The following is a 20,724-nucleotide window of genomic DNA, read 5'->3' as shown; positions in this document are numbered from 1 at the left end:
GGAAATTATATGCTATCACCAAATTTGAGCCTAATACTCGGTAAAGAATGATGTTGTCATGTAAAGAGACTATGCTGTCATGAACACGCAAGCTTAGCTAACTTAGCGAGTAAGGTTTAGTGAAAAATCGTATCAAATGCCGCTTTGATATCGGTGTATATTTCATCGACCTGTTTTTTCCTTTCTATTTAGTTCAGACAAAACGACGTGTACACTAAAAGATTGGTACTCACCGATCTACCAGACATGAATCCATGCTGTTCAGCGCAATGTGATGTGAAGAAGCGCGTAAAAGGCCGTAACTTACGCAACAATTTCGAAAAGCTTGGATCCTGCAGATATAAACTCGTAATGCCTCGATATTGCTTCACATTTTGTCGTTCGCCATTTTTGAAGACAGGAAACATGATGGATTTTTTCCAATAGTCCGGGAATTTACGTTGTTGAAATGATCGGTTAAAGATTTGGGCTAGCGGTAATGAAAGAGCTTCGATGCATTGACTGTAAATAACAGCCGGAATTGCATTTGGGTAAAATCTCCTGCGTAATAGGTAACGACTTGAAAAGTCACTTGCCTCCGACTTGAGTCACGCCAGAAAACGATGAGAGTTCATTCAAGTCACCTCTAAAGTGCCTTCAACTCACGGCATTCGCCTGCTAGAATAAGGTGATTCTGAAAAACTAAGTCACCCCACGCCACTCGCCCTGCAGAATGAGCCACAATCCCTATTTCTAAAAACACTTTTGGGCTAAGATTGGCACCAATTGCAGCTCTAAGGTGAGATGTCGTATTTGGCATAAACTTTTATCTGGAAGTTACATATGTGTATTGCTTTAAAATTGGTCGTTTTTTCAAGGCGATAAATAAACATCACATTTTAATGATTGAAAACATTTTTCAATTTTTTTTTATCCAGTATTCTAAGCTAATAACTAATCGGATAATTTAAAGGTATTTGCTACGAAATTTAAGATTTAGAATATTTTCTTCGTGATAAGCTGATATAGATACTATTGTGTATTTCTCGAACATTAAAGCTGTTTTCAAGGGACTTGAAACTGAACCTTTAGCAACCAGACTCACACTTCCGAAGATGATGATTGACTCTTGAGGTCAACGAATCATCCCCCGTAGTAGTTGTCTCCGCGCATGTTCGCGGTTAGTTCAAAAGTAACATTATCTCCAAGACCTTCCCCAGTCAGGACTGCTTTCCACAAACCAGCTGGCATATATTTCGGGAACATTCTTGAATCCATTATATGATTGTTCATCTCCACCACTCTAGGGCTAATCGGGCATTCACCAACCTTTGGTAAGTTGGTAAGGTAGTCCTTGAAATAATCCACATAATCAGGATAAATAAACTTAAAGAAAAAACACACATCGGATTCGGGAATTTTCATCGGATAGTAAATGAACTGTTGATTGCCCAACGGACTGTGGAAGAAGCGCATGGTAAACTGTAGTGGAGGAAGCAATTAATAATGTGACCTTGTATGTCGTCAAATTTCCAAATATTCTACCTTGTAATCTGCGCCTATTTCCTTTTTAAAAATAATTTTTCCAGTCGCAGCTGTCGTTGTACGGTTAATTTTCCTTATTCGTACAGCATATTCTATTGTTTCAAAACCGCTGAATTGCTGGAATCCTTCGTACATCACTTGTAGCGCCAATGTTACATTGGCTAGGAGTGTCACATTTAGAATCGTGTTGAATATCATTTTCAATTTTGAGTGAACAGCTCTCTGCTGCAACCAATCTGCGACTCATTTATTATATTGGCGTTCAGTTTATTTATATTTGGGATTATAAGCAAATTTTAGTTGTAACTCGGTTCTAGTAATTATGATTGATAGCATTTAAATCTAGATAAATTTGAATATTTGAACAGCCTAACAATGTAGTATAATGGGTAGGTATCTAGTGCAAAAAACGTGTGATAAATGCCATGTAATATGATGAAGGGAAGGTACTCTCATTTTGCTTGTTCAATCAAATAATCATGGTAATGGTAAAGGGCCTATTCATTTATAACATTTCGAGAAAAATGCGTTTGAAAATTTTGCAACCTTTTTTAAACTGCTTATTAAAATTGACGTTAAATCTATCAAGTTTATGTCACTCAAACGGCGCGTAGGAGTATTCTTTATATGTTTTTTATAGATATACGGGTATTTCCATGGAAAAATAGCTCGCAAATGCTTATAGAACCTAGCTGGAGTATGAATTTTATCTAAATGGTCATACACACTTTGCCTTGAACTGTATGTCTGATGTGTGTACTGTGAGTGAGATGGATATAAAATTTTGCCTCTTTTTTGATAAACGCTTATGGGGAGACCCAGTGGAGTTAGTGAATAGCTTTTTTACGTTTGCTATGTTCTGGCGTAAAGGGTATATAAACCAATTTTTGTGGGAGTAATGTCATATTATGGCTATAGATTTTAAGATCCTTTGCTCAAATTTCATTTTAAATCTAATAGAAACTGATAAATTCAAAACGGTTTTTTTCTAGGTAGAGCTTATATTGGGCTTCATGAATCCACTCAAAACGGATTTTGTTTACTTTGTCTTTTATACAACCTTTTATAATGTTGGTGCTGAGATAATATTAATCACTTATATGTTTTTGAGATGTGTAGACAATGAAGAAATGAAAGTATTTGGTGTTTTAGCGTATGAACAATTCCGATGATTTCGATGATTCTCTGCTGACAAAAAAATGGCAACTGAGGATAATTTAAAGCTTAGAGAGTCAGCAATGTTATAATGGAATGCATTGGTCGTTTATTTTGCATTTCACTCTACAAATGATAGGAAACAAAACAAAAATTATCATTTAAAATATGTTCAACATTAATTTGAGCCCATTTGTTAAACTTACAACACTTTGGCAAAACAACACGGCTTAAATCGGTCAAGCACGCTATAAGAGGATTTGAACGAACAACTGATACAAATCTATCATATGAAATAACATAGAAACTGATTCCATGATATCAAACATGCAAATACCAATGTTCTCCTTGTTTCATTTATCGTTTCACGAAAAGTTACACGTGAATGTTATATATAAACTTTCGAATTGAATGAGCTTCATGATCATTTGCTCGGCAGTGTCGATTCAATGGAAAACTGCAATCCGTTAAGGGTGGAATGGCTTTCGCTTGTTCTGTGTTGCGTCGTTGTGCTGCAGTTCAGTTCAAAATGTTCCGCCGCAAAGGACGTTCTGTATGAAGGATTCGAGCAGTACAACGGCACTGAAGTTGGCGAGTTTATCCTCCGCGTGAAGAAACTGAACCGCACCACGTCGGCCCTTCTCGGTACCATAAATCTGAAGAAGGATTTGGGAGCGGATCATAACGTGAGTTTACTTTTAAAAAAATATAAGTTAAAATATAATAACTGTTTTTTCCTCATGGCAGATTGATTGACATAAACTTCTTTCACAGTCCGAAGGGAAATCAACAGTTCAACCACTACCCGATGAAGATTCCCAAAACAAATAGGTGTGATTTCACAAAAAAACAAAAAACGCTCAAAATGGAAATTCTACAGATACTACTCTGGTGTGCCTCGAGGAACCTCTTGTAGACCATTAATATTCTCAGTCTGTTGCTCTTCGAAGGTCCAAAAATTGTTTATGTAAGGAAATTTGTTTGTCGTGGAATTCTTTTGCGGTGGGAGGGAGATCGAGTTCAATTCAATGAAGTATTTTTGTTTCTTGGAGATGCGAAGCTAATTTTTAGGCTTCTCTTTCAAGTAGAATCCTGATATCTTCTTATATAGAACCTGAAGCGAGTGTCCGAAATCCAGCTCCAGTCCGAGCTCCAAGATCAATCCATAACAGAAAGTGACGTTGCCAAAAGGATCGACGATTTTCTATATGCAATATCACAAACCTGTTACGAAGCTTGAACATCAATTTTCTCTTTACTCGTCAAGTATTAATACGACCCTTTTAAAACTGACTATATTTTGTTAATTTTTTTTTGTTTACACCAACGCTGTCTAATCGTATCGGGAACAAAGGTTATCCGCCTTAAGAACTGTTGTTGTGTGTACATAATGTCAACCACCGCAGCACCAGCTGATAGTTTTGCCTGATGCTGATGAACTGTTTTTTTCTTCATTTCTGTTCTCTCTTCCCAGGATGTCGTACTTTTGCAAGGTAAAGCGGAACCGGTTCACAAACTATTAATATATCACGCAATGTTAATTGCAGGGTGGCCAGCGGATGTCCATAATTTAAATTTCAATATTTTATTCTAAATTCAATTGCTAACACAGGTTTACAAAATTTACCCTTTCTGAAGAGTCAAGATTTAACAACTGTTTTCTATTTGAGGCGCTGATTCTTAGCAATAAACTTTTCTCAGCTAAAGAGTTGGTTGAAAATTTTGTTGACCTTTGAAAATACATTTTTTCTAAAAATGTGTATTTACCTTTTTTAGAAAAACTGAACAACATTCGAAGGATTACAAAATTAAAGATGTTTTGCCATATCAATTTCATTGAAAATCGTGAATTGTATTGACTCTGTAAAACACGGAAATTTCGTAGACATTTAAAAGAATTTTACGCCAAAAGTAAGGCATTGTATTATGAGATCTACAACATCTAGGAAACATCTGAATCCTCGAGGACAACATAAGTTTATAGAAATTGTAAGGCCTTTTGATCCAAAGGGCTATAATTTCGAGAAAATACGCATTAAAGATGTGGTGTTAGGTTATTTTCCGTATATTAAAAAAAAACTTTTTATTTCGAATGTCATATGTATGTTATATTATAAAAATAAAATGCTTGAAATCTGAAAAAAAACACAAAATAAAGTTTGAAATATGAATAAAAGATAGACGATGTGAACTCAAAATCTAACATTTTTGCACTAATACCCTTTTGACTCTGAAGGCCTCATATAGATTTATTAGCTCATCAATTATCAATATCGATTTTAACTCAGAACTGACAGGGTTGCTAGCGATTTTCCGTTTTGAAATTCCAAAGTTTTTCCCGGTTTTTCCCAGGTTTTTTCCCGGTTATAAATGATGATCTTCTCGATAGTTATTATACTCGTCTTATATATATAAAAATGGACGCGTTTTCTTTGTAACACCATCACGTATGAATGGTCGGTCGGAATTAAGTGAAATTTGGTATCCGAGGGTTTTTCGGGCCAGAGATGGTTTGTATTTTAGTTTTGAGAATGTCACATTTTATGGAAGGGGGGCTCCCATACAAAACCAACTAGAATTGGGCCACAACTCGAACAACTTGAAGACGATTTTCATGAAAACTGATTCACGAGCACGAAGAAATTAAAGATGTGTTGATGAAACATTTTCTAACGATTTATTAAGTAACAGGTAAAACAAGTTTACCGGGTCAACTAGTTTTTCATATAAAATCATGATGAATAAAAAAAAATCAATATACCGAGCTTCAAATTTCTAATAAATGTATCCCAAATCATGTAAACCGGTTAGAAATCATGACAAATACTTCGGCGTCTTCTAACACGTAGTCTTTTCGTATCAATTGACAGGTTTTCATGATTTTTTTTACAAATCTTACGAACGGGGTATCAATTAGTTGTTTTGCTCCGCAATTTCATTAATTTTGCAAAAATAAGTCCGATTAATTGATCTTGAAACTATAATGTAGTACTTACAGGCAATATAGTTTTTCAAGAATCTATAAAACTATAAAATCATTGTTTTCCAAATACAGTTTTTTTTTGTACAAACTCGAAGACATGTTTTTGAACAAAATGTTTAACTTAAATGAACAATGAATATCTTTAGTAATAGTCATTTGAACTAAAGGTTCGTGAAAATATAGAAATCTCGCCTGAGCTTTCATTACGTCGTTTGAAACATCTTAAGAATTCACTGCTGAAAAAGTTATCAAAACAACTTTAAAATTTGTATTTTACAAATAGAATATGTTGTCCAGGCTACAAATATTCTAAATGGAAGAAGTTGCGACTACTCTTTGTTTACATTTTTTTCATACGACGTAATGAAAGTTCATGCGAAAATTCGTGTATAAGACAGGGCTGAGCTTAAATTGTTTGAGTGTAGGATATTATTTTTTTTATCAGGATTAAGACCTTAGATTTCGGAAACTTTAAGCAACAGCTTAACGTAGAATGAATTCAAAATTTAACACTTGGCGATGTAATGCTTCGTTCCTCAGGCCAATTCAAAAGAAATACACAAAAACAATAACATTGGAAAACCAATATCTTTTTCTGGTGAAAAAGAGGTATAACTCTGCTCAAAAACGTCTTACGCTGCAAAATTATTTGCCTTTTGCATAAAATAATTTTATGAAATTTGTATATCGAACACTGAATAATTTTACGTCGAAACTAAAACTAGTACAGCCGAATCTGGATGTGCGAGAAACCTCTATAGTGAGAGAAAACATCAAGTCTCAAGCTTTGCAAAACACAAAACCTCTTCAAATGAGAGTGTAAAACCTCTATAAGCTAGAGTCGTTTTCCCGACTAGACCAAGGAAATTAGAGGAAATAACACTTTTGTACCATATTGAAACTTACTCAGAAACCTTCGAACTGATGCATCAACTGGTGTCAGGTGCATTTTTATCAAATACACATTGATTTGTTGCATTTCTAGATCACTTTAAAGCATTTGTATGTTGCTGACCCTCTATAAAATAGAACCTGGTTAAGTAAGAAACCTCTTTAAGCGAGGAAAAAAGTTCAGTCCTTTGAGCTCTAACTTATCTAGGATCGACTGTAGTTAGTTTTGTGTTAAGTTTTGTCTATAATAGTTTCATTGTTGAATTTATAACATTTGAGTTATGCTTGTATGTGTAGCACACTTGCGGAGTCCGAAAAAAAATAACTCATATTCCTCCGCAATTTGTTAAAAAAGCGATTCAAACTTCGATTGATTACTAATGAACGAAAATAAGCATTTATGAGATAATTCTATATCGAGACTCTTAAAAAAATACTCCCGAATTTTGAAATAATTTTAAAAATATTTTTGAAACCCCGTGGAAAAATTTCAAACATGTCAATTTTCCCGGTGAGGTGCCGAAATTCCCGGTTTTTTCCCGGTTTCCCGGTGACGTGATGAAATTCCAAAGTTTTTCCCTGTTTTCCCGGTTTTCCCGGTTCGCTAGCAACCCTGTTTTTCTCAAAACTATTGATCTTCACTTATAAAATTTCTGAATCTTTACTTTTTCTTTCAAATCTTTTTCTACCATAAATTTTCCAAATGCACTAGAATTAACCAATGAATTGTAAATTAAAAGCATACAGTGATTTTGGCTCCTTAAAACCGAGCGGTACGAGCCGTTTCAAATAAATTAGATTTAACAAAAAAAAAAAAAAAAAACATAATAAGAAAAGTGAAAAATGCATCAGAAAAATAATAAGAAAAAAATGATTAAAAAAAATGATAATAAATTAATTTAAAATTTCGATAATGGCAATAATAATAGCTTTTTGTAGTAATAGGTGAAAAAAAGTTCAGGAAAAAAAACTGTTCGATTTTGGCAACACAAAAGATTCGGGTATGTTGCCAAAATCGAACGGGGCCGTATATTAAAATTTAAAAGATATGTGTTGGTTAGAGACACCACAATAGTTATGAAATCATTTTTCTAAGAATTGGTAAGAAATAAAATTCTCAAAAAATATGCACTGATGCATTTAATTCTAACTAACAATATTTGGCTATCCAATTTTACCAATAATGGGATATTCGGCTATTTTAAATTTGTTTAAATTAAATTTGTTTTATCTTGTAATAGGATTTCTTTGCAAGGATCTGTAAATTTCAAAACAAATTGGCTAATCATCCTAGATAGAAGATCATCGTATAAATTTTCAAAAAGCGAATACATTCCCAAAGACCATAAATAAGCATAAATCTTTCCCCTATTATTGTTGAATGAAATGAAATCCCTGATCATCACTTTTTGCGATTGTCCAAAAGAGGTGCCAGGTGGTTTTGTAAAAAATCATAACACCGCGAAGAAAAAAATGATTTCTTCAGGACATCAATGGATTGCACACATAAAGGCGAAATACAGGTACTGTAAACGTCTTCTTGTCAAGACCGCAGTTCATATTAAAAAAATATATAAATATCATTTGAACCGAATATTACCATCCGTTTATTGGATTCAACTATTTTACTGCAGATTTATTCGATGTTGAAATTCAGGACAGTTTAAAGACCTGTCTGGAAAAATCAGGACAGTTCAAGAGTTTTTCAAAAATCAGGACGGTATTCCAAAAATCAGGACTGCTTTATGTATGAGACTGTGTGTATGGGATGAATAAACTCAAGGGGCTTAAAATTTCAAATAAAAACAACAAAACAAACATGAAAACAGGACAAATCCTTAAAAAATCAGGACCCCTGGCACCTCTGACAAAGCTCCTAAAAAAAATACAGCGTAAGGCTGATTTCATGCTGAGGTGACAAGCAGCGCAACACGTTTACGCGACATACCTGCTCTCATTTGATCTCCATGGAAAAAGCGCAGACCTGTCATGCTGAGCGCATTGGAAAGCGCGACAAAGCTGATGCCAGGGTGTTTTGTAGCGCGACAAGTAGGAAATCCTATGGGAATATTGTTTTTTCTCGTTTTAAAACAGTGATTTCGGGTTTTAACCACAATAATTCGAAGATCCGTCCGAATTTGTGATAATAAACTAAGTAATATCCTTATCGACGAGAAAATTTCCATAAATTCTTAGTTCCCGCGAAAAATCAAAGAATTTTGTCGGTTGAAATTTCGGCATTTTCTCAATTCGGATCATGATCTGATGAGTTATTAATGGCTCTCGAAAGAAAGGAGACGATTCCAAGCATTATCCAATGTAGAGACATGATGATTTGTAGTGAATTTTGAAAGTACCATGGCGCGCCAGCATGACATACCAATGCGTTGCATTGCTTTCTTAGGCTGATGTCATGCTGAAGCAACTAGCAACGCGACCTACAACGCAACGTTCACACGACTAACCAGCTCTCATTTGATCTCCATGGAAATCGCGCAGACCTGTCATACTGGTCGCTTTGTATAGCGCGACCAATCTTATGCCAATGTGTTTTGTAGCGCGACTAGTAGGAAATCCAATAGGAACATTGTTTTTTCTCGATTTGAAGCAGTGATTCCGGGTTTTAAGCACAATAGTACGAAGATCTGTCCGAACTTGTTATAATAAACTAAAAAATATCTTAATCGGCGAGAAAATTTTCATGAATTCTTAGTTCCGGCAAAAAAAAAACAAGGAATTTTGTCGGTTCAAATTTTGGCATTCTTGCAATCCGGGTCGTGATTTGATGAGTTTTTGATGGCTCCCGAAAGAAAGGAGACGATTCAAAGCATTATCAGATGTAGAGAAGTGATGATTTGTAGGGAATTTCAAAGTCACAGGTCGCGCCAGCATGACATACCAATGCGTTGCAACGCTTTCTTATTGGAACGTTGCGTTGTGTTGCGTTGCTAGTTGCTTCAGCATGACATCAGCCTTATTGGAACCTAGAACGCAAAGCGATGCTTGTCGCCTCAGCATGACATCAACGCAATACTACTATTTCTATTGCCAGATAGTGCTATTCGTGTCTCCCGTTTTCTCATCAATTGGGGTATATCGGTTAAGGTATATCTGGTTTTATTCCGGTTTTGTAGTGGTCTTCTATGTGGCTGTTTGCCGAACGCTCTACAAGAATATTTTTCAAGTTACACACTGGCACGGAAGTTGTGTTTGCGTTCTGGCGAATGCCTTGGAGATTGCTTTAAAAACTATTTAAAAAAATTAAGACAAAAAGAGAGAGTGTTCGATTTGCATACTCCGCCGTTTTGATAGGTAGAAAACTAGGCGTGAAATATGCATGCTGAACTTTGAAACTAACTAAATGCACTATGAGACCTTTAAAGACCGATGCGATATAAGTACATATGTAGTAGGTAAATATAACAGAATCGACTGCATCATAGAACTAGCCAGCTACATATAAGTCGAGCAAATCAGATTGCGAAACATACCTCAAACTATAGGGTTTCGCGTTTCGTTTTCTCGCGTTAACCCCGTAATTAATCGTGAGCGCTCTGAGGCTGTTGTAGGTCAGGTCGTCGGTCGGATCTGTATGTACTAAGTTGTATTTGGAAGTATCCGTATCGACCCGGCCTCAGCTCCGGGCTGTGAGGTGGCATTCGAAGCTCTCGTTTTCTATTCCGCGGAACCCGGATAGAATCGAGACGCCTGTCGAGATGTTCGATGTGAATGCCGTTCGTTCACAGCCCTCAGTCAGGCAACCTCAAACTACCACTTGAAGCAGATAAGGGTCGAGTTGAGAAGCTGTGAAAAAATGGAGTCTTTTGTTGAATTTAATGCAGTTATAGGAACATGTGTGCCTACATTAGGGTGACAGCCATCATTTCGAGTTTGGCAAACCGACCATATGCATTTTGTAGATTGGCCTAAAAAACTGTCTAGTTTAAAATTTCAGCTCTATCGGAGTTGAGAAAAGGGTGCCTCGTAGCACTCAAAGTTTCGGTTTTTTGTTCCTCAAAAATCACCATAGAGGGGGTTCAAAGAAAATCGGAAAAATCGAAACTTTTATTCTGATGCCAAATGACTAAGGACGTAGAGGAGAACCACAGAAAACCTAGAAAATCAAAATTTTAATTTTTAAGCTATTGACGTCATTTAGCTTAAATGCATAAAACTTCGATATTTTTGGCCAAAATGTTTTGTTGATATGACACTAGATTTCGACGTTTCATGTATTTCTAAGTCATTTGGCATAAAAATGAAAATTTCGATTTTTCAATAATATCCTTTGGCCCTCGTGGTGTGATTTTTAAGGTTAAAAAACCGAAACTTCGAGCGCTACTTTGAGGCACCCCGTTTGAGCTGAAACTTGGCACAGGTCAGTTTTTTTCGGCCAATCTACAAAATGTATAAGATCATGAAATTGTTCCCATCCATCCATTGCCACCCTAACGTACATACATTCTTATTCGGTGAAGCCATGACAGTGTTCCTAACGAACGGTTCAATTAATGCAAATGCACGGCGGCGATGCATTGCTTCTCTGTGTGGAGGGCGCTGTCACTGAGTCGAAAAGTGATATCGAAGCGTGTGTTCCAAATTCACATCAATCAAATTCGATGGCCTGCTTCAGATGAGACAGTTTAGCGCTTGACGCAGTGGAGGTTTGCGTATAACATCTGCGAAATGTGACTGACTGCTGTCAGGCAACGTTTCACAAATTATTTCAGTCATTTTGACAGTGGTTCATTAATATCTTTAGTATTCTTTACAGGATAAATATTTCTTATTGTATCCTTTTCTTTAAACAGTGCTGTTTGCTGCGTATCAAATACATTTTAAGTAAAGTGAAACTTCCAGTATATAACGCATGTAGGGTTCTGTTTTGATCCCAATAAGTTTAAAGCCAAACGTTACCAAAATAACAATCAAGACTTGTTATGAGCAATAATTGAAAACATTTCGTATAATTGGTTCTGTATTGCTAGAACTACCGACTAAATTTGATACCTCTGTTACAAAATTTTATAAAGTAGGTATACTAGCCAGAATTGTGAGAACTATGTTGCATTGTTTGTTTAACTCTGCTTCAAACAATACACAAAAAATATGTTGAAAAACTTGGATTGAAGGTGGCAGAGGTGAAGTTAATCCATCGTTGCACGAATAAAATCTGCACAAAAAGTTATTTTTCAGGAAGGATGCGAAGTTTTCGTTGTTTAAAATAATTAATGTGTTTGGAAAAAAAAAATTTTCTTGAAGATCTACCGAAATCTGTATGGAAAAAGAGACAAGCAATCCGGAATAAAAAGGAAGATGCTGCTCGCTTCCTGAATTCTGAAAAAGCGTGTATTTTTCTTAGAAGTTATCAAAAAAGTTGATTAAAGTTATCACTATATAGGAAAAAAATTTAGAAAAATGCTATATCGAACTAGAATAATAAAAAAAACAACATGCCCTGAAACATGAAATATTGTAATTTTTTTTCTTTGTAAAATTTTTGACTTCTGGAGAACGCTGATATTTTTACCAAATTTGACAAGAGTTGGCATTCTAAAGGATGTTCTTGATAAACTACTATATATTTGATTGAAAAAAAATTATAAAAATAAGTGTGAGTGGGATACGAAAAAATGTATTTACTGAAGCGTTCTACATTTTTTACATTGGTCACTATAAATGGAGAGACTTACTGGAAAAATTGAAACAAAATATCAATTCTGGCCAATTTTTGTTAGCTGGGGAATCGCTTATTGCACTTATTACTTTACTACTCATATCCTTTATCGACTGAACCAAGAAAATGTAAATTTTATCGAGAAATACCGAAAGGTCACCAAATTCACCAAAATGTCTCAAACTGCGACATATTGAAAGGCACTGGCCTATAATCCCCTTGAAAAACATGGTATCGAAGCCAACACTATGGAAAACTCGAGTAAATTTAGTTATAGTTATACCAGTTAAAGTCACAATCAAAATTATGCAAAATTTTACAAAACCAGGGCTTTAGGCTCTGAATTCTCATACATCTGTTGAAATATACACTTTTCTAAATGAGTTTTTGATTTTTGTTTTCGAAAACTTAACTTTTACACTATAAAAAACAGGTGTCCACTTTCTTTCCTGAACAGAGAAGTAGGCGATGAACGACTGACAGTGGACGTGTTTTTTTTTTCACGAAACTCATAATTTAGATAATTTTAGTTTTTTATGCCGTTTTCGTTTATCTGCACTCGCGCGGGGCAAAACTTTTTCGGAATAAACAAACAGAATCGTTACCCGGGACGATGCAAATATATGGTTGCTATACTCACCCTTATGCTCACCCCCAACACTGACAACTTTTACTTTACTTTTACCGCCTGCTTGAGGTTCAAATCTCGGGCAAAACTAGTGGACTTCTGAATTAATAACCGAACATAATAACAGCAGTTAGGGCAATGTTTTAAGAAATTGATAAAAGTGATACCGGATTTTCCCAGCAGGGGAAGCCATCGGAAACAGTGCTTGCACAAAGATGGCAAAGATTTCTAAAGACAAGTGCAAACTATGCCCACAGAAGAATACTATGCCTGAGTGTGAAATGTGCAAAAAATAATATCTAGATGTGCGGGAAAAGCTGAGTGATAATTTAATTACATATAATAGTTTTGCTAAACCAACTGTTTTTTTTAACGCTGTCTGTACAGAATTGCCTAAAAAGCGGTGTTTTTCAAGAATGTATTGTGGAATCTGAGTGGATCGAGGAATAAAATGGCAAATGAGCGAGTAGTGTGGAAGTATCTTTGGCTATCCATTAGAAGTTTTACCGTTTCGGTCGAATGACGTATGTCAGCAATAGGGTGGTCGTATTTACCGGTTTTTTTTTCAAATCCGGTATTTCGGTATTTGGAATTTTCAAAACCGATAAAACCAGGTAAAACCGGTATTTTTCAAAGTATATCGAATTCATGAAAAGGTTTCGTCTAACTGCAGTAGTAATGGCATAAAACGCGCAGAATTTATAACGCAATAGATTTTGCAACATTTTCAATTGAAAAATATAGCATTAAGCATTTAAATTATCACTTAGTAATAAATCTATCATCACCCTAATGATAATCATGATATTTATCATCGTCATTTTATTACTTTAATTTCACATTGAGGATGCAGAAACAATAGAGGTTTCATATAGTTTGCGACGAATATTGGTCCTAAACCCTGTAGAACAGTATTGAAGAATAGATTTTACAGATTTAGTAAAAGTTTTTATAGTCTTTCATGAAAATGATACGAAATTGTATATACAAAAAGATTTTCCGTTAAAAAATGACTTAATCAATTGCCATACAAAACTCAAACACTGTCACAAAGTTTTTGGTTGACTCCCAAAATTACAGATTATTGTTGTCTTAAATACGGATGTTTTCCTCGCAACCTAGGTCGTGATAGCATTATGTTTGCCTTTCCAAAATTAAAACAAACAAATAGAAAAAAAAATCTTTTAAAAAATCAGTCAAAATTCAGCAATAAATATAGTTGTTTGGATCTGATCCATACGCTCTTTGTTGCTATAACACTGTTGCAAATTTATAAAAACTTTTTTACTGCTTTGTCGGAAAAAGAAAATGCTTCAACAGCATAAAAAATAAAAACAACAGAGTTTCATCAATTAACTTGAAAATATTGATAGAGAAATTAATACAAATATTTCAACATGTGTTTAAATGCTGGTTCTATTGAAACATTTTAATTTTTAAAACAAAGTAGGAAGTTTCTAATCAACATTTTTGGTTTTTAATTTTTGAAAGCCCTTCACCGTTTAGAACGATTTTGGAAAACTTGGCCTGTTTATAGATAAAACATGTTCGCATCTTTTGACCAAATTCCAGTTTTTCAATGAAAACTTCTGTGATATAATAATCAAGCAATCTTAAATTTCTTGTAGCTATTTCTTTTTTCAGTCATTGTCCACCTGTACAGTCTTGAAATGTTGTGAAGCGTTAGTTCGATAGCTGAACTGAAATGTGTAAAGTTTCATAAAAATATTTCATCTGAGTGAGAGATGGCAGCTTGTCAATGCTTTTTTAAACGCCACTCTAGCTTTTATTCAAAAAGTACATCGGCAAGTTTTAGCAACAATCATATCTCACATACTTAAACCTTGTAGCAAGGTTTATTGAGCTTAGAGTTTGAAACTGATTGAACCAAATATAAGCATTTGTACCTACTCATACATATTTGGTAAAAAAAAACATTTAGCTGTGTCAATTTTATTACAGTGCCGTTGATGAAAAGATGATGAAAAGTTGATGAAAAATTTACCGGAAATCCCGGTTTTTTACCGTCCCAAAAATCGGTATTTCCGGTATTGGAAAATGGACGGTTTTACTGGTTTTACCGGTTTCGATAAAACCGGTTAGTTTATTTGTGTAAAAACATCAACGGATCACATGTTGATCCTAATGATAACTTAATAAAATAATGAGTTAGACCACCCTAGTCAGGAAGGGTGTCAGAAACCCATAGTTCGTTCTTTTTGTTAGAGCAGCCAAAATTAGGGTTGCTAGCGATTTTTCGTTTTGAAATTCCAAAGTTTTTCCCGGTTTTTCCCAGGTTTTTTTCCCGGTTATAAATGATGATTTTTCCGATAATTTTTATACTCGTTTTTTGATTTAAAATCATGACGAATAAAAAAAATCAATATAAAAGGCTTGAAATTTCTAATAATTGTATCCCAAAACTTGTTAACCGATTAGAAATCATGGTAAACACTTCGGCGTCTTGTAACACGTAGTCTTTTCGTTTCAAATTTACAGGTTTTCGTGATTTTTTTAAACAAATCTAACGAACTGGGCATCTATTCGTTGTTTTGCTCCACAATTTCAACAATTTTGCAAAAACAGTCCAGTTAAATTGAATTTGAAACCGTAATGTAATACTTTTCAGCCAATATAAATTTTCTTGAATTTCTATAGAGTTCTAGAAAAAAAAAGTATAATTTATATAGAAATATGTTAACAATACATAGAAACGTACTATAAAATCAACTAGAATGGGAATTTGTCTTACAAAACTTAAAATCATCAGATTGCAGGAAAATATTTAGTTATTTTCTAAATCCAGTTATATTCTTTTGTACAAATCCAGGACATGTTTTTGAAAAAAACTGTTTTTTTTTTAAACAAAACAATGAATAACTATAGTAATAGTCATTTGGACTAAAGATTCGTGAAAATATAGAAACCGTGTATAAAACAGGGCTGAGGTTTAATTGTTTGAGTGTAAAATATTATTTTTTATCAGGGTTAAGACCTTAGATTTCGGAAACAATAAGCAACAGCTTAACGTAGAATGAATTAAAAACTTAACACTTGCGATGTAATGCTTCTTTCCTCAGGCCAATTCAAACGAAATACACAACAACAACAACATTGAAAAACCAATATTTTTTTCTGATGAAAAAGAGGTGTAGCTCTGCTTAAAACGTCTCACGCTGCCAAATTATTTGCTTTTTGCAAAAAATAATTTTATGAAATATGTAAATATCGAACTCTAAATAACTTTACGTCGAAACTGAAACAGGTACAGCCGAACCTGGAGGTGAAATTGTGAGGTGAAATTGTGAGAGAAAACAACAAGTGTCAAGATTTGCAAAATACAAAACCTCTTCAAGTGAGAGTGTAATACCTCCATAAGCTAGAGTCGTTTTCCTGACTAGACCAAGGAAATTAGAGAAAACACTTTTGTACCATATTGAAACTTACTCAGAAAACTTCGAACTGATGCATCAACTGGTGTCAGGTGGATTTCTATCAAATACATATTGAATAGTTGAATTTCTAGATCATTTCAATTCATTTGCATGTTGCTGACCCTCTATAAGAGAACCTGGTTAAGTCAGAAACCTCTTTAAAAGAGAAAAAAAGTTGATTTTTGTGTTTAGTTTTGTCGATAATAGTTTCATTATTAAATTAATATCATTTGAGTTATGCTTGTAAGTGTAGTACACTTGCGGAGAGCGCAAAAAATAGATAAGTCATATTTCTCCGCCATTAGTTAAAAAAGTGATAACATAAACGCTTACTTTACTAATGAACGAAAATAAGCGTTTATGGGATAAATGTTCATATATCGTGACTCTCAAAAATACTCTTAAATTTTGAAATAATTCTAAAATACTTTTGAAGCTTAGTGAAAAAATTTGAAAAATGTAAATTTTCCCGGTGAGGTGCTGAAATTCCCGGTTTTTTTCCGGTTTCCCGGTGACGTGATGAAACCTGTAAAATTATGAAAATTCAGGGATTTATGATTTATGAAACGTAAAACCGTCCGGGATTACATGCAAATTTGAAATTCAACGATTATTTGGGGTGTCTACTTTCTATCTTGAACAGTCCTTTTACAACCCAATCTTTTTGTACCATCTCATGTACTTTAACTAACTGTTAGCATTTCAAAATCATCCGATCATTCAATGGAGCGCGGGCTGAGTTGGAAAAATAAACTTAAATTTTATCGATAAATAACACACACTCATACGTATAGACGATCTTATTTCACTATTTACGAAGGGAATAACTTATGGAATGCATAAGTCTCAAAACGCCGATTTTTTGACAACTTTTTTCCGGAATAACATTAGATCTGAACATTTCATGCATTTTAAAGACATTCACAATTGTCATTCATTGTCTAACATTAATACGCTGCTACGAGTGTTGTTTCGAGAACTTCCAGTCCATTGTCAAAAGGCCCACCACAAACCGAATGTGGTCTTCATTCAGTATCCGTTTGTACTAGCTTTTGGAGATCAGCGAGATCTCCCATGCTGAGAACATTGCAACATATGTACATGTGGGCGACCAACATTGACATCCACATGACACCCAAAGCGCGCAACCGTCTTACGTCGACTTCGTCTTTCCTTAACGTGTTGTTCGGTTCCTTGACCTGATCTGTGTTTACATCTCCGAACAAACGAAGGTGCTATAGTTAATTATGTCTACACAACTACAACGCCAAGGGAGACGCAGATCATCTCAACTCAACAAAAAACCCTCCTGAGAGCATTTTTGTTATGTTGTGCTGATTGTTGAACCATCAGCTTTGTCAGTGATGCTGGGCTGCCTAAGACTTCGGTTATTTTTTCTTGTTTTCTTCTGATCTCACAAGGTCAGGTTTAATTGTTGTTTGTGTTTCTGCTATGCTCGAAAACTCGAATTGTTCCTCTCCGCTATACTTAGCAGTCCAGCAGCATGGTGCAAACATTCTTGAAAACGTTTGTTGTGGATTTGGAACCCAAGAAAATTTAAAGGAAGTTGCGCCACAAACAGCAACCAAAGCATTGACGGGCCCCAAGGGGTGTTGTTGTACGTTCATACTAGAAACCGGATGATCTTATTTTTACGATGCGAAACCGAAAACAACAGGCACGATTTATCTAGGTTTTTTTTGTTCTCTCTCCACCATCCTCGGCGCTGCAAAGCTGTGATTTATTCAGCTAACCTTTCAACCATAAATTAGCGGCAGCGCAGCTTTGCGGTAAACGGTTCGGCTAGTAAATTAGAGCCAATTCAAATTAAACTATTACCACAGACAGACAGACTAGTGCAGATGGGGCACTCGATTCTGGGTTTTCTTAGAAGTACGCAACATCGCTACCAAGTTGAGCGAGATTCGATCGCTGTCGAGAGTTGTTTATAACATAAAAAAAATACTCGTTAGTCTTGCACTTCACTCAAAAATAAAAATACAATTTTTGAATGTCTTTAGTTAGTTGTTTTCTGGAGCAGTAGGCTATGCCTCGCGCGAACAACACGCGTTTTTTCTCCGTCCGCGAAAGTTTTGTTAAAATTGAGTTTGAAACAAATTCGTTAATGACAACCGGAAACTGTGGAAAAATTGGTGGTAAAGAATTTGATCATGAATTTGGTTGGCATTCCTCCAGTAAGTAGAATGGCTTTCCGAGGGCCAAACCGCTAATTGGAGAAAATTTTCATGGATAAAAGTTCTCTGTGATATAAGTTTCTGAAAATTTGTTTGTTCTGATTCTAAATTTTTGAACGAAAAGTGTAGTTTTGGTTGAAGTGATGATTTAGTGACAAATCTATGCAGCTTGCCTGTTGCCCGTGAAGGTATAAAAGGTGGCGGAAAGAGGGGGTTCGCTGTAAAGCGGTACTCTATCCCATATTTTTTTTCATTTTCTTCGCACAAGCTGCCTGGTAGAAGGCTAGCATGGAATTGTTATTTAACACTATTTATACCGAAGGGGGTCAAATGACATTTTTTGAACTTCAAATGACTGTAACTCCTTTAAAAATTGTTTTTTCGCAAATTTTTCTTCATGACTATTTTTATTTTCAAAATGCACGTATTTTTTCATAAAAATATTTTTTTTTAAGTTTGTAGGTTTCGAAATACGTATATGGTATACCTAGGGGAGATGAGGGCATAACGAGCACCCGAGGCATAATGAGAACTACGCTTTTCTACGAAAGTGCGTATTTTCTTAAATAAATTTTCATGAGGATTTGTTTCGTACTTCCTATAGTATTAATTTTTCACAAAAAAAGGAATCTCCTTATCATCTTTACAGAGATATTTAAAAAAAACTAGCTTGGTTCTCAAGTTACGAAAATATTATAATTTTTGAGCTCCACGAAATAAGCTTTTATGATCTTAAAATAACCTTGATCTATAATGTACGCACTGCAACATGATGTACACATTGTTTCTCAATTTTTACCATCATAAAATTTTTGCTTTTTCACTTTTATCAATTTTAAAACACGTTTTTACTTAAATTTGTTGACTAGGGGCATATAGAGCACCATATTATCGAGGCATAATGAGCATTTTCTGCCGTAGAATCTAGCAGCGAATTAAAATTGATTTATAGCGCCACACCTTGACTAGTTTTCATCCGACAATTTAGCCTATTGGTAAGGTGTCGGAGAGGTAATCAAAAGACTAGAGTTAGATTTCTGTTCGAGGTGATTTTTTTCCATTCACAATTCATGATCGATTTTTTTTATTGTTACATTATACGGCTAGTAGCATCATCCTCCGAACAAAGCACTTAATGTATGAGCGTGCGTGAATTGTTTGTATTCTACAAACAGACCTAGATTATTTTGTTATTGCTTTGTTTGATGAATCTACGACTCACCTGACTTCATCGAATTGAATTCGCTGCTAGATTCCCCGGCAAAAACGCACATCTTGCTCTGATTAATGGTGCTCATACTGCCTCAGGGGGGGTTCTGATTATGCCTCCACAGTGGCTGGTTTTCAGCTTTTGGCAAAATTTTTTAAAATGCATTTTTTACCGTTTTCATCTAGTTTTTCACGTTTCAGCCCGTTAGGGAATAGGCTTTTCAAGTGTCTGAACACGAAACAATAATGTAACCTCCATATTATAGCTATTTTCTATGGTTAAATAACCGTTTTCCTTAAGGTGGCCATTATGCCCCCATCTCCCCTATTTATACCGCCGGGGGTCAAATGACCCCTAACACCTTTTCCGCTAAAACTCTCTTGTTTCTTAACCGATTTTTACAATATTTATAGTTTTGGAAAGCTTGTAACGTGACTCGAATATAGTTCTCAGACAATATTGAGCTACAAACATCAACTTTAAAGTTATTCGAAGTCTAAGAAAAAACGTCCGAAAAAACATGCTTCGGGGAAAAGACTGTAAGGCTGATGTCATGCTGAAACAACTAGCAACGCAACGCAACGCAACGTTCCAATAAGATTGCGTTGCATTGCATTGGTATGTCATGCTGGCGCGACCTGTCACTTTGAAATTCCCTACAAATCATCACTTCTCTACATCTGATAATGCTTTGATTCGTCTCCTTTCTTTCCGGAGCCATCAAAAACTCATCAAATCACGACCCTGATTGCAAGAATGCCAAAATTTGAACCGACAAAATTCCTTGTTTTTTTTTGCCGGAACTAAGAATTCATGAAAAATTTCTCGCCGATTAAGATATTTTTTAGTTTATTATCACAAGTTCGGACAGATCTTCGTACTATTGTGCTTAAAACCCGGAATCACTGCTTCAAATCGAGAAAAAACAATGTTCCTATTGGATTTCCTACTAGTCGCGCTACAAAACACATTGGCATAAGATTGGTCGCGCTACACAAAGCGACCAGTATGACAGGTCTGCGCGATT

General features: G+C 35.1%; 1 protein-coding gene across 1 annotated transcript; it reads right to left on the bottom strand.

Annotated features, from left to right (window-relative positions):
- Positions 1-920: 920 nt before the first annotated feature.
- On the bottom strand, positions 921-1,793 carry LOC129740500 (uncharacterized). Its single transcript, XM_055732194.1, has 2 exons — positions 1,525-1,793; positions 921-1,461 (listed from the first exon to the last, which is right to left on the bottom strand). Exons 1-2 carry the CDS (start codon positions 1,720-1,722, stop codon positions 1,123-1,125), a joined length of 537 nt encoding a protein of 178 aa, XP_055588169.1. The 5' UTR covers positions 1,723-1,793; the 3' UTR covers positions 921-1,122.
- Positions 1,794-20,724: the final 18,931 nt, after the last annotated feature.

This window comes from Uranotaenia lowii, chromosome 1 (genome assembly GCF_029784155.1).
Source record: "Uranotaenia lowii strain MFRU-FL chromosome 1, ASM2978415v1, whole genome shotgun sequence".
Classification (NCBI taxonomy): domain Eukaryota; kingdom Metazoa; phylum Arthropoda; class Insecta; order Diptera; family Culicidae; genus Uranotaenia; species Uranotaenia lowii.
This window is presented reverse-complemented; position numbering and strand designations above follow the sequence as displayed.

What these genes read in the sequence shown, in the direction of transcription:
- LOC129740500 (XM_055732194.1), bottom strand. Translation starts at nt 1,722, where the DNA reads ATGATATTCAACACGATTCTAAATGTGACACTCCTAGCCAATGTAACA. An exon ending in AAATAGGCGCAGATTACAAG is followed by an intron (nt 1,462 to 1,524) that starts GTAGAATATTTG and finishes CCTCCACTACAG; the next exon opens with TTTACCATGCGCTTCTTCCA.